General features: G+C 39.4%; 13 protein-coding genes across 13 annotated transcripts; 7 read left to right on the forward strand and 6 right to left on the reverse strand.

Annotated features, from left to right (window-relative positions):
• Positions 1-431: 431 nt before the first annotated feature.
• NESG_01574 (uncharacterized protein) lies at positions 432-2,006 on the forward strand (the record flags this gene model as incomplete). Its single annotated transcript, XM_053049201.1, has 1 exon — positions 432-2,006. The coding sequence occupies one exon, from the start codon at positions 432-434 to the stop codon at positions 2,004-2,006; it is 1,575 nt and encodes a 524-aa protein (XP_052904151.1).
• A 608-nt stretch (positions 2,007-2,614) lies between these two features.
• Positions 2,615-3,727, reverse strand: NESG_01575 (uncharacterized protein; the record flags this gene model as incomplete). The annotated part of the gene is made up of 1 exon (XM_053049202.1): positions 2,615-3,727. The coding sequence occupies one exon, from the start codon at positions 3,725-3,727 to the stop codon at positions 2,615-2,617; it is 1,113 nt and encodes a 370-aa protein (XP_052904152.1).
• A 470-nt stretch (positions 3,728-4,197) lies between these two features.
• On the reverse strand, positions 4,198-4,575 carry NESG_01576 (uncharacterized protein; the record flags this gene model as incomplete). The annotated part of the gene is made up of 1 exon (XM_053049203.1): positions 4,198-4,575. The coding sequence occupies one exon, from the start codon at positions 4,573-4,575 to the stop codon at positions 4,198-4,200; it is 378 nt and encodes a 125-aa protein (XP_052904153.1).
• A 17-nt stretch (positions 4,576-4,592) lies between these two features.
• NESG_01577 (uncharacterized protein) lies at positions 4,593-5,183 on the forward strand (the record flags this gene model as incomplete). Its single annotated transcript, XM_053049204.1, has 1 exon — positions 4,593-5,183. One exon carries the CDS (start codon positions 4,593-4,595, stop codon positions 5,181-5,183), a length of 591 nt encoding a protein of 196 aa, XP_052904154.1.
• Positions 5,184-6,432: 1,249 nt separating this feature from the next.
• Positions 6,433-7,356, forward strand: NESG_01578 (uncharacterized protein; the record flags this gene model as incomplete). The annotated part of the gene is made up of 1 exon (XM_053049205.1): positions 6,433-7,356. One exon carries the CDS (start codon positions 6,433-6,435, stop codon positions 7,354-7,356), a length of 924 nt encoding a protein of 307 aa, XP_052904155.1.
• A 348-nt stretch (positions 7,357-7,704) lies between these two features.
• NESG_01579 (uncharacterized protein) lies at positions 7,705-10,092 on the reverse strand (the record flags this gene model as incomplete). Its single annotated transcript, XM_053049206.1, has 1 exon — positions 7,705-10,092. A coding segment is annotated over one exon (2,388 nt), but the record flags the coding sequence as incomplete, so codon positions are not given.
• Positions 10,093-12,112: 2,020 nt separating this feature from the next.
• On the reverse strand, positions 12,113-12,307 carry NESG_01580 (uncharacterized protein; the record flags this gene model as incomplete). The annotated part of the gene is made up of 1 exon (XM_053049207.1): positions 12,113-12,307. The coding sequence occupies one exon, from the start codon at positions 12,305-12,307 to the stop codon at positions 12,113-12,115; it is 195 nt and encodes a 64-aa protein (XP_052904157.1).
• A 573-nt stretch (positions 12,308-12,880) lies between these two features.
• On the reverse strand, positions 12,881-13,147 carry NESG_01581 (uncharacterized protein; the record flags this gene model as incomplete). Its single annotated transcript, XM_053049208.1, has 1 exon — positions 12,881-13,147. One exon carries the CDS (start codon positions 13,145-13,147, stop codon positions 12,881-12,883), a length of 267 nt encoding a protein of 88 aa, XP_052904158.1.
• Positions 13,148-13,263: 116 nt separating this feature from the next.
• Positions 13,264-14,211, forward strand: NESG_01582 (uncharacterized protein; the record flags this gene model as incomplete). Its single annotated transcript, XM_053049209.1, has 1 exon — positions 13,264-14,211. The coding sequence occupies one exon, from the start codon at positions 13,264-13,266 to the stop codon at positions 14,209-14,211; it is 948 nt and encodes a 315-aa protein (XP_052904159.1).
• A 1,154-nt stretch (positions 14,212-15,365) lies between these two features.
• NESG_01583 (uncharacterized protein) lies at positions 15,366-16,163 on the forward strand (the record flags this gene model as incomplete). The annotated part of the gene is made up of 1 exon (XM_053049210.1): positions 15,366-16,163. One exon carries the CDS (start codon positions 15,366-15,368, stop codon positions 16,161-16,163), a length of 798 nt encoding a protein of 265 aa, XP_052904160.1.
• A 662-nt stretch (positions 16,164-16,825) lies between these two features.
• NESG_01584 (uncharacterized protein) lies at positions 16,826-20,497 on the forward strand (the record flags this gene model as incomplete). The annotated part of the gene is made up of 1 exon (XM_053049211.1): positions 16,826-20,497. One exon carries the CDS (start codon positions 16,826-16,828, stop codon positions 20,495-20,497), a length of 3,672 nt encoding a protein of 1,223 aa, XP_052904161.1.
• Positions 20,498-21,105: 608 nt separating this feature from the next.
• On the reverse strand, positions 21,106-21,450 carry NESG_01585 (uncharacterized protein; the record flags this gene model as incomplete). The annotated part of the gene is made up of 1 exon (XM_053049212.1): positions 21,106-21,450. The coding sequence occupies one exon, from the start codon at positions 21,448-21,450 to the stop codon at positions 21,106-21,108; it is 345 nt and encodes a 114-aa protein (XP_052904162.1).
• A 15-nt stretch (positions 21,451-21,465) lies between these two features.
• NESG_01586 (tRNA pseudouridine synthase A) lies at positions 21,466-22,446 on the forward strand (the record flags this gene model as incomplete). Its single annotated transcript, XM_053049213.1, has 1 exon — positions 21,466-22,446. One exon carries the CDS (start codon positions 21,466-21,468, stop codon positions 22,444-22,446), a length of 981 nt encoding a protein of 326 aa, XP_052904163.1.
• Positions 22,447-25,327: the final 2,881 nt, after the last annotated feature.

Genomic DNA, 25,327 nt, shown 5'->3' on the forward strand with positions numbered 1-25,327 from the left:
TCCATATGGGAGAACATGGATGTTGATTTTGTCTACTTTCCTCGTACAGTATAGTCTTATATGTCTCCTCTCTGACAGGATCTTATTCAATAAATATCCGTTTCATTAAAAAAATAAGCTATGTCTTGAATATACAGAATATACAGAATTTTTCCAAATGGGTTTTTTGCAGAAAACAGTATATTTGCAGCAGGAAATAAATGCCTGGCTGACCAGAAAGCATTGAATAAGGCAGAAGTGCATGTAGCTAATACTTATTAGAGTTGCTTCTTCTAATTTTACACCCACAGCATGCCCATCTGGCATACTTATTCTTGTTTAGACCATCTGTTTAGTAATCAAAGCAATATATCTTCAGCAAGAATGAATTCAGCAGCCTTTCGTTATTCTGCACTATTTAAAACTTTCATTTTATTTTTTCGTAATTTCACATGGCATACCTCGGCAAAGAAACCCAAATTACGCAGGCAGGACAAGCCATCATTCTGAACACAGAAGCTATTTCGCAATTAAGCGCAACTATCAGAAATGGCCTGGGCCCAAATGGAGCAGTGAAGCTACTAATTACTCCGGCCGGAGAGATACGCCTAGTCAAGGACGGGCTAAACCTTTTAAAAAATATCCAGCTGGCGCAGCCTGGAGCAGTTCTTCTGTCAAAAATGGTGTCTCAGCAGGGAGAGGAGTATGGAGACGGTGTGACTGCAGCAGTGATTCTCTCTGCGTCTATGCTGTCCAAGGCGCTTGAGTATATATACGAAGGGGTCCACCCGCAGGTGCTTATCTCAGGCCTGGTCAAGAGAGAAAAGTTCATTCTGGAGACGCTAGACAGCCTAAAGGTTCCAATTGAAGACAGCAAAGACACAATTTACAAGCTAGCACACACTGCGCTGCGAACAAAGTTTTCGCCAAAGCAGGCTGCAAAGTACTCTGAGATTATTGTCTCTGCAGCAGAAACCGTTAGATTCCAGAACAAGACAGATCTAAAGATGCTGGAAATTGTAAAGATGGCGGATATAGATGCAGTAGAGCCGCTTCGAATTGTGCGAGGGCTTGTTATGGACCATGGAGGAAGGCACCCAATGATGCCCAAGAGGCTGCAGAATGTATTTATCCTATGCACCAACATTTCCTTTGAGTATGAAAAGCCAGAGCACAATGCACAGTTCTACTACAGAAGAACAGAGGACAAGCTTAAAATGGAGGAGGGAGAAAGGCGCATTATTATGCAGCGGATCCAAAAGGTTTTGGAGGTAATCCAGAAAGTTGCAATTGCAAACCAGCAGCAGAACCCACAGTTTATGATTATAACACAGAAAGGAATAGATCAGCATGCGCTCGAGATATTTGCTAAGTACAACATATTGGCGCTAAGAAGAGCAAAAAGAAAGAACATGGAAAGGCTGCAGCTTCTTACAGGGTGCACTCCTGTTGCAAGCATCCAGGAGCTGAACGAAAATGTTTTCGGGTTCGCAGGGCTTGTGCGAGAGGTTTCTATTGGAGACGACAAGTTTACCTTTGTTGAGAAAACCCCCTTCAACAAAACATGCACTCTTTTGGTGCAGGGAATTTCGCCATACCAGATGGAGTATCTGGAAAGTGCTGTCAAGTCGGCTCTAAAGTCCATCTCCTGCGGTCTGTCTGACGGGTTTGTCCTTCCAGGTGGGTCCTCAACGTATTATAAGCTTGCAGAAGCGCTGGACTCAAACAACACAACAACAGAAGATTTTACCTCATATGGTGTGTGGAAGGCCGCTCTTATGTCAGTTCCAAAGACGCTCATAAAGAACTTGGGATACAACTCAGTAGAAATACTTTCAAAGATCAAGTCATCAGAGGCTGAGAATGCCACAATTAATATTTCAACTGGTGAGATAGGAAATGCGCTGGACATGGACATAATAGACAACTATGCTATTCTTAGAAATACGATTCAGTCTGCTGTTATTGTATCCACCAAAATTCTAATGATTGATGAAATAATTAAGAGCGGAAAAGAAGTGAAATAAATATTCTTCTTGCTAGGCCAACTCAGTATTTGCCACTATGCGCTTGCATGCAGTGCTGATTTTTGCTGCAGAACTTGCAGAAGTGGGCGCTATTTGCACAAGAAATAAAAGTATACGAAAAATCTACTTGGCTTGTTATACCGCATTTTTGAGCGTATATGCATGCATAAAGGCGTCAGCTTTATCTTAATACAATCTTGCATATGCAAATGGAGTAGTGCAAGTTTTACTAAATGATACTTATATTCACTTTGGTTGAGTTCCAAGCATGCATTAAGTATTTTAAATAAATGCTCAGCATGCAATTGAAATATAGAGCTAAAAGAAAAAGCCTTCTGCTTTAGAAATTATTCATTTAGAAAAGTTTCTGCAATAAAATAGACACAGCTGAAAAGTGTATGTTCATTATAACTTATGCATATAACAGGCTTTATTCTTTGATAATCTTTTTGCAGGTTGAATTTGTAAGGCGGCTCTTAGATGCAGTACTCCTTAGATATAGAGTTTTTTGTGCTATTTTAGCACTCGCTGAATTGGTTCTTAACCATGTGTTTGCTTAAGACATGCACTTTGAAGAACATGTATAGTAGGTATTTTACTTCTGTTTGCTAAGCTCTAGCAGTTAAACTTAGAAAGGATTCTTGCTGCTCTGGGCCTGTGGCATCATCCACACATTGGTGGGCTGTATCATTTATTTTTTCTGTTTGGTCTTTTGTTGGCTCATTTTTAAAAGCTAAGCTCTGGGCAGAGGATGACTTGGCTTGCTCCTTTTTCTTGCGCAATAAACATTCTTCTGTGCTATGCATGCAATAACGCCTGTGTATAGCACAAAACATTCTTTCCTTGTGAGGGTTGTGCAGAGTAGCAGTTACTATTGGTGTATCTCGTTTAGAATGCTCTCGCCCATTGTATTTTTTCTGCAGGTCCTCTATAAGTCTCTTCTCAATATCTTCAAGCAGATTGACATATTCTTTGCAGGTCCTACAGGAAACATATAGGCTGTTTTGTACAGTTTCAGGGGTTAGGCCATCTAAAAAGGCTGCATAGACAAGCTCTTCGGTCTTCTCATCTGAGAAAGAGGAATCTTGATTCTTTAAGACTCTTCTCTGAACTGCTTCGTAGTAGTCCCGGATGAATAGAAAATTCTCCTGAAAAGGCGCTGCAAGGGCTGCAGAGCACTGCTTTCTCTCATAGAAACAGCACACAGCCTCCAGTAAGGAGTTTATATTAGTGTGGCCTTGCACTACCTCTTTTGCTTCAGTAGGTAGCAGGTACGAGATGAGGCCAATAGCGCTATCGTTTGGGCTATTATTAAGGTTTGCCATTTGGATGCCTTCTTGCACGTCTTGTCTCCACACTCGGATTTTTGTTTCAACCTCAGGAGTCACTCGCGGGAGCTTGATAGTTGTGCTGTAGCGCGCACATAGGCGTTCTGTCTTAATAAAGCTGCCTACCACCACTTCTCGGTACTGGTACTTAATCTGAGCAATTTCTTCATACTTAATTGCAGCTCGGTCTTGAATTATTATCTGATTCCCTCCTTGGCTTTTTTGCTTAACCAATGAAGCCACTGTGATGTGCTGTATGGGCGGAAGTTCCTTGGTCTGAAAATAGTATCCCAATAGTGACTCCATCTTGCTTAGTGAAGAGCTTTTATTGCTCTTTTCAGAGTGTTGTTGACTTCGGCTCGTGCTGTGCGTTTGCAGTGGGCTTTCTTCCATTTTGTCTTCTTGCAAATTGTCTTTGCATTTATACCCGAGGCCTGATTGAAAGCTTTGTTTAACTCCATCGCGATCATTTTATTTTGGATGCCCCTGCAATAGCAGGTGATCTCCAGAAGGACGATAATTTTACAGATGCATTAATTTAGCAAATATCCATTGTAGTTCTATAGATAGATTAAATAAAACACAGGGATATTACTGTAGATCGATACAAAGGCAAGGGACTACGTTTCTCTGATTATTAGAACTCTAGGACCGTGGTGCAGTAAAAATAAAATATTAGTTGAAATCCCCTCCATTCAGATACTTATTCTACAACACAGAACAACAAAAGTTAAAAGAATAAGGCATTTTAAAGCATATGTTTAATTTAGCTAGACCACTAATAAGAACACAGAGAGGAATACTGGCAGTGCAAGGCAGTCAACTTATGATGCGGGTCCTCTCCAGATTAGTAAACTAGTGCACTATACATTTTCACTAGTCAGCACGTTTTTAAGATATTTCATAACTATGTGCCAGTTTGACTCGCTTGACTCACTGCTTGAATTTTCCCTATACATTTGCTCAATCTCCTTCTGTGTGTCGGCAGGAATGTCCATTGCATCCATGCAAGTGGCCGTGCTACTGTACCCAAGGATTGAGCACGTCACATCCTTTAGCTCTTTTTCATTCTGGATTATTATACCAATCACAAGCCTATTGTTGCTTGAGTCCTGAAACAGGGTGTACCCGTTCACTAGAACTGGCACTATTACTTTTTTTTCTTCTGTAATTGCAAAAGAGCATAAGTCCGTATGCGACGGCAATATTTTCACTCTCTGCGCTGGATTCATTTTTTGCATTTTTTTATTCACCCTGGATGAATCAAGTGGAGTCTAAAGAAAACACAATCAAGCTATTTGGAAGATACAGTTACGATGATATTGAAGTCAACGACATATCCTTAAAGCCATACATTAACGTGCACACACGTGTGTCTGTTCCTCACACAGGAAGCAGCTACTGCAAGAAACAGTTTGCAAAGGCCGGTATGCCTCTTACCATGAGACTTGCTCACGGACTTATGAGACACGGAAGAAACACAAGCAAGGCATTGCTTGTTCTCAAGGCTGTCAGAGACTCCTTCGTAATCATTGAAAGACTTACAAAGAAGAACCCAATCCAGATCCTCGTTGATGCATGCATCAACTCTGGACCAAGGGAGTCTACTGCTAGAGTAGGAAAGGGTGGCTCTGCAAAGAGATCCTCTGTTGACGTCTCTCCATTAAGAAGACTAAACCTCTCTGTGGAATACCTCACCACTGGAATGAGAAAGGCAGCATTCAAAAACACAAAGACACTTCCAGAAACAATTGCAGATGAGCTTATCGCTGCATCTAGAGGAAATCCAAACTCATACGCAGTTAAGAAGAGAGATGAAATTGAAAGAGTTGCTAAGTCCAGCAGATAAATAAACTATTCTTAATATTTGGAAAATACTATTACATGCTGACTGATAATGCTATCTATGAATAGCAAACTGGATGCGGTAGCAGAGAAAGTCTCTTGCTGTAGCTGTGTGATATACACATAAGGACTATTTTTAGAACAGCAGCCATAGTTATACTCTCTTTACCACTAGGGTTATATTTGTTTCCTGCCACAGCACACTACAGATTGTTTAAAACCCCTCTGGAGTTGAATGGCTGCAATATAAGCTCAAGAAGTGGTAAAGCTAAACTACTTCAAATGCTGCGCATTTTATTGCACTTCTGTGCAGCAGTATTTATGCATAGACAGCTTGCTATTTATCTTTCTTGGATTAGCCCGAATACCCAACAGAAATACAGTTAAAGAAGCACAGTACCATTCTACAAATGCATACGCAAATGTCTAAACTCATGAAATAGCAGTGTTTACTCAAGCTTAATAATAGCACTAAAACTCCTAATGCTAAATTTTTCTTTTGCGCTATACAGCTACAATGCAGTGAAAAATACGCAGGGCTTAATAGAATGTAGCTTTGTTTTTAGCAGAACTGCATTAAGACATGCAGGAGAAAGACAATATGGGCTGCTTCTCTTATAGATGCGCCCACGTAACACTAAACTCATGCTGCTCCCAAGACATCTGAATAAGTCATTCTCCTGCTTCTTATTCAGTTTTTAGTCTTTATGTGACTGCATATGCATATATTTCTTAATATCAATCTAGATTAAGCATGATACAGTATTTTCTACATTATCTTTATCAGATATAACCCGAATATAACCAGAATTAGATGAGCTTCTAATGCACAGAATCTAGTAACAAAAAGTTATGAGGACCTACATTGCATTTTAGGAAAGTCTTTACACATGCATGCCTAGAAAACTAACAGACTATTTTTCCTGTTCTAAATCAAAGCAATTGGTGAGTTTCTTTTTAAACACCATGTCTCTGCGTTTATTGGCGCCTTTTATTATTTTCATCTAAATGACATTAATTTCTTTTTATGTACGCATATGCCTGAACATTCAAGATTTTCCTTGATTTTAAAATTCTATCCAATTGCGTAGTAAAAATGAAAGGACAGTATAGTATTCATGCTTTTCTCAGCTTGGCACACCAGTATAGCACTGTGCTTGCACACGGGTGCTGCACTTGGCACTCTAGCTCCCACTGGCAGAACCTCTTTTTATACCTAATATAGAATAAATAATATTTGGTTTATTTGTGGTATGTTTGTTTGTTCTTCAAGTGTATCAGAGAGCATCGAAAAGTATCGAAGAATAATCACAGACTTGGATGAGATAAAGCTCATACCAAGGGCAGGCATAACCTGCTGCTTCTTAAATGGAAGAGGATTTAAGAGCGTCCATGAAGTGGGCGTATCGCTACTTTACATTTATATTCTGCTAACTACACAGTCAGTCCCGCTCAAAAACACAGCAATCACTATCATTATATCCTTTCTATTTACAATATGCATGCATCTAGCTCTGCAGACTAGAAAGAGCAAAGTTTCTACGCTGCTGTGCTCTTTCTTTTGTATTTTAGATCTGTTTACTACTATAGATATCGCGCGCAGCCAGTACTCGTCGTATGTATTTGGGGTAGGAATATTCAGTCTTGGGATACTTCTAGTGCTGTACATTGATGGAAGGAAAAGACCTGGTGTGAAGCAGTGCATGATGAAGGATATTGCTGGTCTGGGGTACTTCCTTGTGCAGTACTACAATGGGAAGCTAGGAACCTATTACCCATACATTATATCAGGAATCCTTTCTGTTTGGACCATTATCGATTTGGTTAGGAAGGAGAAAACACCTCTGCTCCCTGGAGTCATTGAGGATGACCAGAGCACAGACTCTGAGGAGATAGGGCGGAAAAAAAGACCCCGAAGAAAGGCATCCTTGCGCGTATTTGAAAAGGAGGAAGAGGTGCCTATAAAGAAGGCAGCATCAAAACCACAGAGCGACAAAAAAACAAAGGCAGAACCTTCAAATATCAAGGCAAAGTCAGAACCTTCAAATATCAAGGTAAAGTCAGAACCTTCAAATATCAAGGCAAAAGCTGATGTCCCAGCCGCTAAAGTAGATACAGCTGTATCCAAGAAAAAGAGGCCTGTTCGAGCTGCTGCAAGAGAGGCCAGAAGTAAATAGGTCAAAAAATAAATAGTTGTTTTGTTATATACCCTGCATATCAGAGTTACATACGTGTACACACTCCAGTGCACAGCGGCATCTCACCTGGCACACACCTCCTTGGTTCTTTATTGGCACAATTTTGAAAGGTCTTTTCATTCATAAATTTCAGCACTGCTGGGTTCAAAGAAGACCAATTTTCTAAATATCTAGAGCTGTGCAAGAAAGCAGGACATACTAGCTCTTTTGTAGCATAGTTGGAAAATAAAAATTAAATATGCCATATAAAACTGACTTTCACTATAAATTTATTCTTTAGGCAGGCTTAATGCATGTGCGGCTTAAACACACTTACTTTATATGTGATCAGCTTCTTATTTTGGGCTGCATGCGCCTATATGTGTATAGTGATACTGCTATTAGGACTATTCCAGGGAAGACCCAGAACTTTAGTATAGACCACATAAGTCTCCATATTGAAATCCCTATAAGCGAGTCTTCATTGTTAAGAACTTCATGAGGGTCACAACCCAATAAACCATCACTATAACTGCTTACTCCATTCACTAGTTTTTTTAAATAATGTTTGTGTCTCTTCATATTTAATTCATCTATATCTGCATTCAATTCTGAAACCTGATAATTAAAATACCTGTAGAAGTGCGCATACCACTTAGCGAATACTTTATATGATTTAGGCCCAGCTTCAGTTCCCATTGTAAGCATATTCAGATATAATGCTACTTTTTCTAAGATCTGATTGAAAAATAATGATGGGTCCAAGAGTATAAATACTCTGGATAGCATAAATACTAGATTAGCAAAAGCTAATACCATTTTCTTTTTGTTATCGCTAATATTACTAAAAAACATATTAGATTTGTCTATACATTCTCTAATAAGTTCTATATTTTCGCTAGTAAAGATACTCATAGAGTAATTGAATTGAGTATCTGCCAATTTAGAATTGGTTGGGATCATATTATTGAATATAAAAGAAGGCACTATCTGGAATATAAATATATATAATATACCGATGAGAGAAAATAGCTTTAGCGGGATTGGTGAAAAGTTCATAATAATAGAGTACATGCCTATTATAATGGATGTAAATAATAAAAGGACAATTGGTATTGTGTGCCCAATTGTCATTACAGTTGATATACTTTCATCTGTCTGATTCACGCAGATAATATATACTACCACGAATATTACGAAAATAACAGCTGTACTTTTTAGTAGAACATCAGTAATAATCGCTCCCATAAAGTCCCCTGCTGTAAACTGCTTTCCTTGTATATTACTCCTGCACCGTCTGTTAAAGTCAATATCCAACAGTTTACTTGGAAAAATTAAGCCTCCAACACATCCAACCATAAAAATCAATGGATTAAATACGCTTGTAAGAATAGATATCCATGCAGCATTTGCCATCATTTTATGTACTGAACTTAGATAGACAAAATAGCTCTCCATATCACTGTGTTCAGCTATTCTCTGCTTAGCTAGTTCTAGCGCTTTTGGAATAAAAATTGCACTACTTACATTAACACCAAGCGCTATACTATAAAAATCATTAATTTTTTTACAATTCCCCAAAAGCGAAAGTTTCCTTATACTAAACATTATACTAAACAGTATAGTAAAAAATATACAAAAAACAATAGAGCTCCCTTTGAATAACCTATCCATATATAGCGACCTTTTAAGTATTTCCATAATTCTTGTGAAGGACAGCTTTAACTGCTTTCTTGTAAATAGAACATTTTCTCCAGCATTCTCTCCGCATGAAGAGTGAAGAATTTCATTTGCCAGTGTGTTGAATATCTCAATGTTCTTTATATCCGTGTGATTGTCGCTGTTCTCTGCACAGAGCTGCATTAAGTAGTTCACATAAAATGCGTCTGCAGGGAACTCTATTCCCTTTTCTGTGAAGTACTTCTGTATCTCTCCTGCTGGTCCCGAGTATATAATAGTCGACTTGTGCATAAGAATCACATGGTCAAACCGCTTCATCAGATCCTCGGAAATCTGGTGCACGGTCACCAAATTTGTGCTCTGCGACTTCTTCATGATGGAAAGAATCACACGCGCCATTTCTGAGTCGAGCCCTGTCAGTGGCTCGTCCCATATATTCAAGTCCTTCTGTGCAAGCAGGCCTGCAATGACCATGGCTCTTCTTTGCTCACCCCCAGACAGGTTGTTAAAATGCACTTTCTTCACCTTTGAGATTCTCAGCATTGACATATAGTCGTCTACTTCCTGCACCTTCTTTCCACAGCACTTTGCAATTGAGCAAAGAACATCGTATGCTGGGATCTTTTTGTACTCAATCATGCTCTGCTGTGTGTAGTTCACTCGGCTGAACCACTCCTCCGCCTTTCTTTTCTCAAGTACACCGCGCTTCCCCTTAACGTACACCTCTCCGTATGTTTTGTGCGAGGGACTGCACAGCCCTGCCATTCCGTCCATTAGCGTAGACTTTCCATCTCCACTCAGACCAAGCAGTGCTGTCATTTTCCCCTCTGGCAGAGAAAAAGAAACTCTTTTGAGTAGAGGCACTCCCTTTTCTGTAACTCGCTCGTACTTGTCCATCTTCATAAGAATGCTGGAAGACTTGCCTTCCTCTGCAATAGAATTCATTTCTATGTCTTCAATTGGTAAGTTTCCAATGTCAATCTCCGTATGCTCATTCTTCTTATCTGTTATATTTAAATTTTCCATATTTTTTTTTATTTTTGAGTATTTATACACTAGTTTTTATAATTGAATAAATTGATAAACGCTTTAATAAAAAACATTTTAATAATAAATTAATAATCTAGAATCTCTTTTATTAGACCCCGTGGATCTATATACTATGGGTCTAGCTATTTTCTGCGTCTAAATGAGGGGAATGTTCTACCCAGAACATAGTGGTCTAAATTATAAAGTGTTTATAAATGCCTTGGATTCTTGGGGTATTTTGACATTTTTTCTTTGTATTCAGCGTACTATTGGTGTTTTCTTTCTTTTTATATTTCTTTTGGAATTATATAAAGATTTCCCTACTCTCTAATTGTATAAACCCTTCCGAATGCATTAACCCGAATAACCCCGAAAATATTGGATTTCTCAGCCTAGAAACATAGCAGAAAATTATAGAATATAAAATATGAATACAACGGCATATACGCTTAGAAACGTACATCCATTTAAAAAAAGATAACTGTTGGTTTTCCTTGCCATGAGGGCATGAAACCTCTCTCCGGGTCAACAATGTAGATTAGTGTTGCTCATTGCCTTCCGTGATTTGGTTAAAGGCCAACGCTACAAGGAGCTCTACTTGTTTATGCGTCTATGAACAAGTGATTGAATAAGTAATGTATATTTCTATTTGCTTTAAGTTATCTAGTAGAATTATATTTTCATTGCACCACTTCAATATTCTTCTCCTGCAGGTCTAACATAGACAGCGAGAAATAAATTATATCTAAATTAGTATGAGTGAGACTAACATTTCGAGGAGGAAAAATAGCTATAACTGTAATATAGCCAAAGTACTATAAGACATCTAGCTTTAGTTTATATAGCTGTATTTGAAAAGCCGATATATAGGCTACCACAGCATACATCAAGCAACTTTTATACACAGCTATGAGAAAGCTCTAGCCATATCTAGAGCACACCAGAAGTATTTAACAGAGAATTTAAATATAACTTTCATAGAACATTCATATGAGTGTATTTTTAGTTAAAAATACTTTTATATCCAGAATAAAATGCTATTTCAATAATTAATTCTATAGAAAATTACTGAATACGGAAACTGTGGTCTTCTTGAATTAGCACTTTGAGAGCTAAGTTTTCTTCTTTGAAATATTAGACTTAGCCATACTAAAACGAATAATCTATTTTTGTCCTCTGTTTATAAAACTCCTTCAAGGGGATATTAAATCTAGGCATAAAGCTTCTAGAAGCTTCCAGAAGAATGCCTTTCATGATATTTTCTTGAGATGGCTAATTATTCGCTCAAGAACAAATAGAAGGCCAAGAGTATAAGTCATACAAAACTATTGGTGTGTAGACATGAAGAGCCCCTTGCATTATGATGATCTAGCAGGCAAAGTTTTCCAAGTATTCGCTTGGGATGACAGAATATATTATAGCCTTTGGTACACAGGTAAGGCTACTATGTCAAAAATGTTTAATTTAATCTCCTAACAATAGACTATTTAGCAACATTAGCCAACCACACACTTCAGGCAGCAGTGTGCCATTTGATTTCTTCTATATATAACTCAAAGTGTAAACCACTTCTGCTATTAAAGCACCCTGATATACAATGCGAGCCACCAATAGTCACAGAAATAAGAAAAGTTTCTCCCATAAAAAGGCTTTGGTCTGTTCCAAGCATATGCAAGGTACATATAACTTTTTGGGCGTGGATTGATTGCTTTAAATTCACCCTAGACATGCCTTTTTCTGCTATATTTCGACCTCTACTGTTTTCTTAAATACACGCATATTTTTACTCTTTTTGCTCATTTCCCTGTATGAAGAATACTTGGAAAACACAGCAAGAGAGCTCTCTCAAAAACACTTAAGACCTGCTTCTTCTGCACTGCATGATGCAATAAGATATATGTGATTTTCTGCCAGAGCTAAAATGTCTATACTCACCAAAACAGTGCAATAGATTTTGTGAATTTATTTCACTGCGCATATCTACGCAACTTTATTATAAGCATGCTGAAGTGCGAAAATAGTCACTTTATCTTGAATTTATTCTTATTTAGTTAAGCTTTTCGAAACCAATGTCGGTTGCGTACTCTCGGAAACATCTTCTGCACATCATTAGCTCGTACTGTCTAATAAGTCCTCTTCTTCCCATACATGATCTGCACTGTCTGCTTCCCTTTCCCATGGGTATTTCGCTCTTGTTTAGCACTCTTAGTGTGTGTATATCATCTATAACTTGGTTGGTCATGCAGGGACTAAAAAATAAAACGAAAATGAAAATAATTCTTCTCTACACAATGCAATGCTATTGACAGGCATCTGCAAAAATAACAGATGCACTGCAGCCACTAATATAAAACATGCACTCTGCACCATGCAAGATCTATAGAGCACACTAATCTTGCTTAGCATGAGAGCAGCTCAATTTCTAATTAATTTTCATATGTAATTGCTTTCTATACAAAACAGTGCAATAGGCTAATATAACCCGACTTCTTTATATTTAGAAGCTTGCTAGAGAGTCTCTATGCACACTAGAGACCCAAATACTTTTTTACTTAGAGTCAATTTGCTAAGTTCCTGCCGCTGCAAAAATACACAAAATACTATATGCTTGGATTCACTTATAATTGGACAAAATATGCTCCTGCATGGAAAGTGTGCAAGTCTACACATCTTTATGCAGCTCTATCCACGGACAAAGAAAATAAAATACTGCTTTGCAGCTGCATTTATTGAGAAAGCTCCTATTGCTGTTCTTACTTTTAAAGCAGTACTTTGTTATACTGCTGCACAATTATTTCGCACGAACCTTCTATTTCTACTGTTTGTTCTTCTGTGCCTCTTCAACGCTGACGCTTCCTCGGTTTGCGCCTAGTATCTTCTTTTTAATGGCCCTTTTAAGAAGAGAGTACAAGTAGAACATCAGGCATATAATGAGGGTTAGCCCTGCCCAGGCTGCAAACTCTTCGGCATTCAGCGCCTGTATGGGGTCAAGAGAAAGCATCTTAAGTAATGAGAAGTGTTTGTCGCCTTTAAACCGGCTTGTCTCGGATGGCGTTGTCCTAATTGTAAACCTTTCAAACATCCAAGCCTAAACAAATAACAATATATTCTAAAATAGCAAGATTGTTTTGTATATGTTTTAAAGTAAGCCTGATTGAATATTCGCTCATATTCGCCTATATATATTTTTATTTTGCGATGCCCTTCATGAGCACTTTAGAATCTGAGTTAGATATTATACTGGATGACGGAGAAATAGAGGAAATTGGCAAAACATTTGTGCAGGGAAGGTGTGCTCCACCCAAGGCTCCGCGCTCTTCCCTCGAGTACGAGGATATTTTTGCATGCGAGCTTAAAAATGAGTTTATGGATCTTCCGACAACCTTTGAGGAAATATTTAATAGAGAGGTTTGTAACAGCTCCATCACAAATGGAAAAGTATCCCCGAGATTTGTACAGTCTGCGAAAAGATCGAAGGGTAAGGACAAGTTTTCCCTTCTAAAGTGTAAAGCAATTTTATCTGATAAAAAAAGAAGATCTTCTGTGTTTCAGGAGGTGGCCCGGAACACATCCAGATCCACAAAGAAATCCGCCGAACTGCGCCGAAGTAACACAGATTCAGATATAATACAGCACTGGAGCAGGCCCAAAATCATCAGCAAGTCTGAAACACACAGTGGCACAAGCTCCTCGCCCTGCAAAAGCACCAAAATAAACGCATGCACATATGCATTGCCTGCAATGGGCACAGGCCCATCCGACAGCATTCTCCGGGTTTCAGCAGAAACTGTTGCTTCTCTAATAAACACTGCAGGGGTTATTCTCATCGACTGCCGGTTTGAGTACGAGTATACTGGAGGGCACATAAAAACCGCTGTTAACATAACAACCCAGAATGAAATGAAGAAGTTCTTCAACGGAATGGTGGCAAGCAGAAAAGACTCATCGCTAATCATCATTCTGTACTGCGAATACTCTTCCGTGCGCGCGCCCCGTCTGGCAATTTCTCTCAGAAACGAGGACAGGCTTACAAGCACATATCCGCACCTGCGGTTTCCTAACGTGTATGTCATGAGCGGTGGATACCGAGATTTCTACAGGTCGTACTCTGAGCACTGCGTGCCATGCAGTTATATTCCTATGTAATATAGTTATTCATTCATTTGCTACTATTTAAAAGATTCTGCATATTATTATCTTTGTCTAGAACGGCCTTCTGCTGCAGTAGCTACCTGCACACACCTCTTCTGCTATATGCAGATGAAGGCCTAGATGTTCACTTAGATAGGCTACCTAGATATGCGATTTCTTCTTGGCTGCAGATAACCCTCGGTTATTTTGCTTCTATTTGCACTGAGCCACTGTAGAATAAATGAATAATGTCGTAGTTTCTATTTCTGCCTTCAGTCAAAGTTCTACCACCATTTGCTGCAATAACATGCAATAAATGCCCACCCAAAAAATTCTACCGCAGAACACCACTCTTCAACAAATACACCCATGCTAGCACAGTGCACATTCAGTCTATTTATACTCTCTATTAGAGACCTCTTTCATTAGCTCTTTTGTAACACTCTTTTGTTAGCAAATCATTCGGGTTATATCTAGTGGCACCACTGTCTCTACAGAATGCCTGTGTATATCCATTATATCTATTCTAGTTATATAGATGTTTTGGCACGTTAATCATATTTTTTCATACATCAAAGTGATATTTGCACATAAAATAAGCATGCCTTTTAGAAAACGCATGAATACGCACTAATTTGCACGCACTTCTATTATGCAATGCTAAAATGCCTTCTGCTTGAAAAACACTGTCTTTCTTAGCATTAGATAATTCCCTATACGCAGCATATTGCAAAGAGCACTTAAGCACTGTTAACTTTCACTTAAATATGCATTTCCATTCTATTGCAAAAACACCATATACATCTTCTCTGCTAGAGCAGCATATTATAGAATAACCCAAAAATATAGATTAATTGTTTGTGCGCATGCATACTCTGTGTTTTCTGGCACTCTGCTTGCATTCTGTGCTGACTTATATCTTATCCGTCTATCTGCTCTCTTTTTGTTTCTTTAAATTTTGATTATTATTAATAATTTATTAAATAGTTTAATTAACTAGTTTCTTCTTTAATCTCCTATTTATTATACGTATTTTACAAATAGACAAAAAATGAAAAGGATTGGCCAGCAGCCACCTTTCTAGCCATATTTTCACAAATATCCTTTCTACAGTTCTTGAGGGGTGTACTTAGCAGTTAGAGAGTAAATTTTTTATTATTTCAATTCGTATGGGAAGACCAGAGAACTGTGGAAATAAAGTGTACTACACAGAAGAAATAGCAGAAAAATACGATAATAGCAGTAGTTTGAACAACATACAAAGCAGGCTTACCCAGAAATGCCTGGATATCTTGGGGAACCCAACAGACTCGCTCATTCTTGATATTGGCTGTGGAAGTGGTATAAGCACTGAACAGATCATTGACGACGATAACTATACAATTGGCATTGACATAAGCGTGGATATGCTGAAGCTGGCAAAGAAAAGGATTGGAAACATTACGTATGGAGACCAGCCCGCTGATAACTTCTGTGACTTTGCTGTTGTTGATATTGGGGAGGGCCTTCCCTTTAAAAGCGCCACCTTTGACTACGCAATTAGCGTGAGTGTCCTGCAGTGGCTGGCAGTGCAGAAGGACTCTAAAAAGCTACTCAATGCCTTTTTCTTCACTCTGTACGATGCGCTTAAAACAGACGGAATGGCTGTTCTGCAGTACTATCCAGAGTCAGATAAGCAGATGGAGTCAATTATCATGTGCGCCTCAAAATATGGATTTACAGGCGGCACGCTTGTTGAGAACCAGGACAGCAAGAAAAAAAGAAAAACATATCTCATTCTTGAAATGGCCGGCGCAAAGGGCAAGTCAGTCCACATCAGAGAAAAAAAGAAGGCGCGCACCTTTAAAAAGCCTGTTGCAAATAAAGACCTATCCTACAGAGATTGGATTATTCGAAAAAAAGCAAAGAGAGAGGAAAAGGGCCTGGAAGTTCCAAGAACTTCAAAGTACACTGGGCGAAGAAGATAGACGGAAGAGCACTTTCTAGTGTAGAATGTCATCTTCTTTTGGTATAGGCATTACAGCAGCATATTTAAGACAGAAGAGACCTCTCTGCAACAAATAGCGCACTAAAGACTATGCTGAGAAGAGAAAAAATGTGAATATCACATAAGACATAAATTCGGTAGACTCTCTAAGCATACCTCTAATTTTAAAAAACAGCTTTTTCTATGTGCGCTTCATTTTAAGGTTCAGATATACTAGATGCTAAGAGTCTTTTTGCAGTGTATAAAGAGCAGCAGCATGTAATAGAGCTTGAAAACAACCCTATCTTTTCCTTTTCACCTTTCCTTAATAGAAATAAATAAATAGTCTAAATACAAACCCTTCTAAAGCTATCGCATTGGGTTTCTCTGTCATGCCATCTATCCTATCCATGCAGTGAGCTTTTTCTAAAGTTAACTTTCTATCCAATAATAAATGCAATGCTATGAAGCACATATATAGACTTCTGTATTTGCTAAATTCTAGTGCATCGGCATGCACCTCATTACCAAGCATAATCTCTGTTTACATAGAATAAACTATCTAACTGTGCATTTATTTATATGGCAAGCTTTATTAGCGTGGCCTAGTGTGCTACAGTATGCAGCAATGTGTATATAACAGTTGACGACGAGAAAAATTTTATGGAGAATATTGTGCTGCACCATACAAAAACAGCTAGCTATGAAAGCCCGCGCTTGTCAAACAGCTTTATACTGAGCGGCACTGCAGTATACAACCAGCGCACGCATGCACAAATAACAGAGAAAATAGAAGAAGAGATCACCCCAATTGCATTCTATGCAGCTGAAGCAGGAGACGTCTTCAAAGTGGCAACCAAGGAGGGCCACATCTTTAGAGCTGAGAAGAAAACAAACTACGAGTGGGAGTGTGTTGGCGAAATGGAAGAGGCTATTTTAAATGCGTTTTTTAATCAAACAACTGGAAATATTGTTATTCTCACGGAAAGCGAGGTCATCTTGCTTGATAAATACTTTAATCTTGTGAAAAAGGAAGAGTATAGCGAAGAGCTAAGGGAGCTTATAGAGAAAGATCCTCTAAAAGAGGAAATTTATGCTGAGTGGTCAATCGATGGAAAATACATTTTCCTGCTTGTCGCATCTGTTCTAGCCATATACACATACAATCTGGAGCCTATTGCTGACACAATCACAGTTTGCAACAAGATTATGAACAGCCGGCTCATGCAGACAAAAAAGTATCTACTAAATGAAAGTGCATATGTGGACAGCATGAAGAGGGTGTCTGTAGGAAATGACACAGAAGTTGAGGTAGAAGATACCCTGGAAAAGAATAGCGTTGTGTTTGAAAAAAGATCCAAATACAAACTAGCCAGCTGGCATAACCGATTCTCACTCATATATGCAGTAACAGATCAGAATACAATCCATATTTTAGAGAGAAATGGCCTGAAGTACAAGGAGCTCTTCCACATTCGGGAGTGTGACAGGAAAGAAGAAAAGATAGAGAGCAACCATATTGTATCAATTCGGTCGTACAATGACTATATGTACATCATAAACCAAGAAGGCACACAGTTTTATCTGAAGATATACTATATTAAAAACAACTGTCTATACTTGAAAGTGAACCAAAACATTGCACAGATGGGTAGAGAAGAGGGAGAAGAATCCCTGCCAATTACTGCAGTGCAAGATATGGTATTGTCACCGCAGTATGGGGTAAATATTGTTCTAAACGCACACATTGTAGGATTTCTACAGACCACATGTGTCAATCGAACAGCAAGAGATGTGATCGACGTGGACGGTTCAAGACTTATCATGTACGATCTATCTAAATGCCCTATCCCCCCTCCCATGTATAGCAGAGAGGTAAAAATAGAAGGCGTTCCAACTGATCTGCATGCCTTCTCTAGTGGGGCAGTGACTTACAAAGTTGAAGCCCAGAAATATACCCGAGTGCTATCAGACATGGCAGACACTGCAAGTGTTGGGGAGCCAGAGAATGTAAGAATTCCATGTCTGTCTACAGAGCAGAACCCAGAAATTTGCGAAAAGATCAGCGCAATGAGCATACATAAGATGGAGAATGAAACTGAGCACAGTACAGAAATCCCAGCTGTATTAGACAACACTAAGATGTCTCTGTGCGGGCGCACTGTGCTGCTTACTCTCAATAGAGAAAGCATGTCACTGACTATACAGTGCAACGGTACTATTGCCAGAGTAGAGGGCGTTACTTCCATTGCCCCAGTCACCACAGACCAAGACTATTTGCTCGTCTCTGCTAAGGTACAGGCATGGACAGAGATATACCGAGTGTCAATTGCCTCAAATGATGCAGATGAGATAGCAGTATGCCAAGAGAGAGTAGCTCGGACAGGAAAGGACAGCAGAATAGTTTTTGTCTCAGAAATTGCTGTTATAGCAATAGATGTATATGGCATGCTTGAAACCTTCTACCTTGGCTTTTTACTGGAGAATAAAATAGATAAACTTGTGCGCGCTGGAGAGCTGGCAAAGTCTGCTTCGCTGGCCAAGAAGCACGGGCTATCAATAGTCAGATATCTGGATGCCATCTCTCAGAACCTTCTTCAAAACAGGATAGACGCCCGCACTCTGCTTCAAATAGCCACACTTCTTTTCAGTGAAGAAAACGATAAAGCACACCATGTAGTTAGCCTAATAGAGCAGTATGCTGTCAAAAAAATCAATTCTATGCTACTCCAAACAGCAGAGAAAAATTACAATGCTTGCTCTTTAGATGCAGACGTTTATGCATGGTGCAGCATTGCAGTGGAAATATATACATTTAAGCGCTCTCCAGAGCTTATTGTCAGACTTGCTGAAAAGTTTACCTCTAAGGAAATAATTTCCCCAAAGCACTTTTCAACCACAGAGAAGCACGCGATTCCAAAACGCATTATAGAAAAGTGCATAGGTGCAATCTCTCCAGCGGTTCTTCTCCAGTGCTCTTTAAATGTGTACGCATATACCCTGTGCTATATTATTATGCAGGCGACTGATACCCCAACCGACGAGACAAATGACATTCTCTTAGTTGGTTCCTCTGATAGAATAGATCCATTTAATTCCTATGAAGAAACAAAAAGAAGACTTAAAATTGCAAGAGTGGCTAAAGACAAAAGAAAACAAACTCTTTACATGATAAAGCAGCATATTTTAGAGAGAGAGAACACAGGCGGGTCTCTATGTCTCTCTGCAACTCAGAATCTTAAGCTAAGCATTGAAAAGGAATGCATCAGAGACTTTTATCTGTACCTGCTGGATATGGATAGTCTGTGCGCTGACGAAGTCACTCCAGAAGAGATAGAGTCCTCTTCTTTTGTGGACACAGTGCAGTCCTTACTCCTTTTATCAGGCGATGCCTTAGTCAAAGAAGGTGATCATGCGCAGGCACTCAATTGCTATGCGCAATCTGGAAGAGAGGCCCTCGAGAAAGTATGCAATTTGCAAATGAAACTGGGTCTTTGGAGAGAGTTTTTCTCGGCACCAGGCAGTCAAACTCCACAGAACATTCAGAAAATGGAAGAGGTTCTTGTCTTACAGAAGAACATTCTGTCTGCTGCAGAGCTAAACTTGGAAATAGGCTCTGTTTCTAAGGGCTTGAGGTATCTTATAGACATTGAGGAGTATGAAAAGGTCTTGGCATATATACAAGGCCAGTCAGAGCCGGCTACATGTATTCTTGACTCTCTTCTGCAGAAAGCAAGAGCATATTCACATAGTGTGCAGAATACAACAGAGCAGTATTCACAAAACACCATGCGGTTGGTCTCTGTACGAGAGAGAAAAGATAGGGAAAGAGAAGAAATACACAATGGTATGTTTGCTGACGATGATTGTGACACCACATACACTCGATCATTTATCACAAACACGTTTTTATCCAGCAACACAAGCAATGCAAAGAAAAAGAAGAGAAGTTCAAAGCTTAGAAACACAGTGGGAGGAAGATATGAAGAAGAATACGTGCAATATGTATTAAGCGAGCTAATTTTAAAAACTAAAGCTCAAATGGCCTGCATGCAGCACATTGCAAGCATACTTAAAGATATTCAAGAAAAATGCGCTGTAAGCACAAACTATGCAACAGAAGCAATTAGAGGTCAGATTCAGGATAACACAAGAGAAGTAGAAAGCTACAGAAACAATCTTAGAGCATTCTATGATATAATGCAGAAAACAAAGGAAACTGACTTTGTCTCTAAAAACACAGAGGACGATCTTTTATATGATCCAGATCGGCCCATAATAGAAGATCCCTGCACAATGGATATTCATGTATATCTTTCTGCAATAGATCACTAGAGAATAATAAACTTTAATATTATCCTTTTGTCTGCCTGCTTTATATTTGAGGCATCTTTTTTATAGTAAAATAGTATTCTAAACTGTACCATTTTTTTATATAGACTTTCTAAAAGTAAATGCTTTCCATATAGTATGAAGTGTTTTCAGAAGTATTTAAAATAAAATATTTGGATCAACTATAGAAACCCACAGAAGAAAGTCAGTGAATGGCAGGTCCTATAATAAATGCTCTTTTCTCCAGAATAATATCCACTTTATGCTACTATTTCAGAGCTATTCCTCCTCTTTTCATATCACTATGATAATATGCAGTACTCTAGCCAATCGCAGCATTCTATGTCAAAGTAGTCATTTATTTTATGTTCTGTGCGCTCTGCTGCTATTATTACAGTCTGGCATTCCTTGTGTGCCATACTATTTTCAAAATCGCACATTATTTAACAATATGCTTCTAACCTGCACTCTGAGCATTTGCACTCCAATTATTTATTTAAATAGTACTATAGACATGCAAAGCTATAGAGAGGAAAATCTATCACACACCCTTTAACTATACATTATAAGAGCGCCGTGAGTCATGCCAACTGAGTTAGCCACAGATAACCCTAGCCTCTGCTGCCTATTGTATAATATGCATTTTCTGGATATGCATACTCCTCTGCGCTCTCAGGCGCCGTCATAAGATCTATAGAGCATATTGACACTCCTTTGCACATCATGCTGGATGGAGCCTCCTGCATAAGCTCTCCTAAGTCCAGGCTTTTATCCTCCTGCTCTGAAAAAGACGCCATTTTTCCATCCCCCAGGACTATATTTAGCAGCTGGTCATACCCCAATAGACACCCAGTCACTTCTATCCCGCCAAAAAAGCATATTCGTACCTTCTTTCCTACGTATTTTTCCAAGTCAAAGACCTGGTCTCGTTTACTTGCCTTCTCATCTTCTTGCATATTTTTTTAGTTGGCATGCCGCTTATTTCTAGAAATGTCTTGCTCAAACTCTCGTACAACGGCCAGAACTACCACGGCTTTGCATACCAGCCAGGCCTTCCAACTGTGGAGCACCATTTATTCCTAAGCTTTCTAAAGGCCAAATTCATCCAGGCAGAGGAAAAGCAGGTCCGCCCAAGCACCTTCGTGTGGCCAAAGGAAATACTTTCAGGCATCGCTGAGAGGAAGTATTACAAGTGCGGCAGAACAGACGCAGGCGTTTCAGCAGCCTCCCAGTTTATATCGCTTTTTCTGCCTGCACCTGCAGGAAAGGAGTATCCGTATGATCTGATTCTTAACCAGCACCTTCCCGAGGACATCCGAGTGCTTGGATGGATGTTTGTGGATGACCAGTTCAGCGCCCGGTTCTCGTGCATATCCAGGGAGTATGAGTACTACTTTTCTAGGAGAGCAGGCAGCTCTCTATCCATAGAAAAAATGGCAGACGAGTCACAAAAGCTACTGGGCACCCATTGGTTTGGAAGGCTCTGCAAGCAGGAAAAAGAGGCCTCAAAGAAAAAACGCCTTGAGAAAAAGCAAAAAGTGTCCCCAGATGAGGTGTGTGCAGAAGAGGCCGTGCGCACAGTCGACTCAATAGTTTTTGAAAAGGTATCAGAGGACAGCGTCACAGGAGTGGAGGTCTATCTAATGCGCATACGCGCAAAGTCCTTTCTGCACAACCAGGTCAGAAAGATATTCTCGGTTTTGTATATGTTAGGGACAGGCTCCGATATAGAGCTTGCAAAAATTCTAGATAAAAACCAGCCGCAGAAAAAAGACATAAAGCTTGCAGACCCCTCCCCCCTTGTGCTGGCGAGCTGCGTGTTTGCAGATACAGATCTAAGCCAGCTCAAATCTGCACAGACAAGGAGCCATCCTCTCATAAAAATATGCGAGAGTGTGCAGGTAAAATCTAAAGTAAACGAGAGAATAACAAAGGAGTTCTTTTTGCATTAAAGCACACAAAGGGAGTTAATTTTAATACTAGTACACTTCTAGATCATAGAGAGTGTAGAGAATGCATCTCCTTGCTAGGCGGTATCCCACACACATTTGCCTCCGCGTGTGCATAGAATGTATATTTGTGTTTAAGTGTACAATAGCTTTCTTTACGCATTAGATGTGGATATTATTACATATACGCATGGGCTTTACTATACGAATTCCAACAAAGAGTGTGCTTAGTACGGGTAGAGATAGTTATTTAAGAAGAGCCCAAATGATAGGTAGATCACAATAAGTAAGGCTATCTAAATAAAACAAAGGATAAAGTGGTATCTCTGGTTTTGTAGTGTGTTGGTAAATCAAAGTTAAGGTTGCCCAGCACGTTTTCTATATTTTTATACGATGGCAGGTCTCTCTATTTATTCTATACATTTTTTGGTTTACTCTTTTTCTACTTTCCATATATATGTAAAAAATAAACTCTTCTGTATTTCGTGTGTAAATATTAGATAGAAGGCTTATTTCCTCTAAAAAAAGACGAAAGCACAGGAAAATCAAAAAAACTGCACAATTCAAAGACCCAGCTGGGTGCTGACACCACACAGAGGAGCTTAATACACAAAACAGGCTATGTATGCCCAGCACATAGAGAACACAACCAGAATGCCGCAGCAGTAATACTATAGATTATACCAAAGGAAGAATACATGTATAGCAGCATGTAAATACATTCATGTAAGCAAACTATAAACAGCACACTCTTGCTCTACAGTCAGGTTACAGCCATAGCAGAGAAGTGCTTGTGCTGTATTGCAATACTGCAGGCCATTCGGAATGTTTATGCATGGTGCAGCACAGTAGCATCATCACAACACACACTCTGCTCTGTAGTAGTAAAGTATACAAGCAGAGGACAGAAGTAGAAAGCAGTGTGCAGAAATAAAATAAAAAAGGAGTAAATGCATGTGTCTTTATTGTTTTTTGTGTTGTTAATATACATGTAGAGACAGTTCATTTAGAGGAGTTTAATAGGAGCTTAGGATATTCGGGCCTGCCTGCGGGGTTGTTTTATCTGTTTTGTGCAGGCAGGATGGGCTTATGTGTGTGCCAGGAATACTATGCGAAGAGTTTAAAGTGCTTCTTGCTAGGCCCAGGTTTCAGTGCGGGCCTGTGATGAGTTTAACTTACCTTGATGAGTTTAAGTTGTCCGAAGAGCTTAAGTTGTCTAGATGAGTTTAACTTACCTTGATGAGCTTAAGGTATCTGCCTGTGCGCAAGTGCACACAGAGGAGAACTAGCAAGTGATTCCTGTGTTTCCCTTGGAATATTTTTACAGATTTATGCTCTATTTATACTTATATTTTGGAAAATAGACCTTAATTTACCCGTTCTGGATGCCCCCAATATCCCCCAAAGAGCGCATATACTTTTTAATATACAAAAAGACCCGCTCTAAAGTGAATATAGACAGGTCTATGGGGGCTGCACCCCCAATATGCCCGAGTAAGGGTAAATTGCGCAGGAATTGCGCAGCCTGGCTGTGTACCTCACACGCATAGAGTATAGCGCAGAGCGCACAGATGCCATACTGTAATACGCAGTATATAAGCAGTGAATATAAACAGACTGGCTGGCTTGAATACCTCAGACTGCACTACTAGCCTGAGTACAGACAGAGTTGAGAGATGTGGGCGCACTCTTTTTGTTGCTCTCTTTATGGCATGTGTGAGTTATAGAGAGTAGGGCCCTTTCACAGAACAGTCTGCAGTCTCTGCCTCTCGGACACAGCTACCCTTCTAGGAGCTCTGCCCTGCACACACATATGCAGAGTGTCTCTGTCCTCGCTGCAGTGTGGATGCGCACGCCCTTTCTAGGCAGGAGACCCATCTCAGAAAAAACACCTGAGAAAATATTTTTTGCAGGGGCGCCCCAGCAGGGCAAAACACAGGAATTTCGGAGAAAATGCCCTCTTCCTTCGGTTTGCAGGGGCAAAAAAGTGCGGAGAGGGAAATTGCTGACGAAAAAGGAAAAAAATAAAATGCGGTCTATAAATACGCGAAAACTCTGTCTTTTATTCGCAGTGCGAGAGACTTCTCAGCCACAGACGCATAACAGTCGGGTCTGGAAACACTCAGTGCTGTGGGTCAGCGCGGATGTAAAGCACCACTGGCGGGCATTTGGGCTGGCAGGGAAGTGGTGTGGGGGCCAGTAGGCCGAGGCCCCCTTATATATTAATCTCTTCATTGGCACAAGAACCTTGGGCAGGGCTGGCATATAGGTATATAGTACTTAGAAAAGAACAAGAATGTTGTTAAGGAGAAAGAAAGTGCTGTGTAGAATGCTTGTAGTATAAAAGAGGAGGCTAGTGGATTATAGCATATGTCTTAAGAAACACTTTATATGTAGTGCATTTACAAAAAAGCCAAGTTTTCCTTAATTAGAATTAGTTGACATCTAAGCATAGTAGCAGTTCACTTTTCATTGTATACATATGCCTGCATGGCATAACAAAATATCTTTTAATTAGCTTTAAACCTACTTAGTGTACACCAAGTTGTTTGGATATAAAATAGCAATCAAATATCCACTTCTCAAGTATAATTCCATGAGATTGCTGATATATACGAAAATAATCCCGGAAAATCTACTAATCAAAAGAACGCTATATAGTTGCATGAGAATGCTCACAAAGCATTGCATATCAATTGCTAAGAACAACCCAGATGTAAAGAAAAACAGTCATAGTATATCCAAACATCCGCAACAATACACGAATAAAAAGCACTCTAAACAACAAATCTGTCTATTATAGACTGCTATCCCATCAATCGAGTGCCATTTCCTTGTGCGCACTTCAAAGTATATAGAAAAATCGAGTTATGTAACCTATATT

The sequence above is a fragment of the Nematocida ausubeli genome (genome assembly GCF_000738915.1).
Source record: "Nematocida ausubeli strain ERTm6 chromosome Unknown supercont2.4, whole genome shotgun sequence".
NCBI lineage: Eukaryota > Fungi > Microsporidia > Nematocida > Nematocida ausubeli.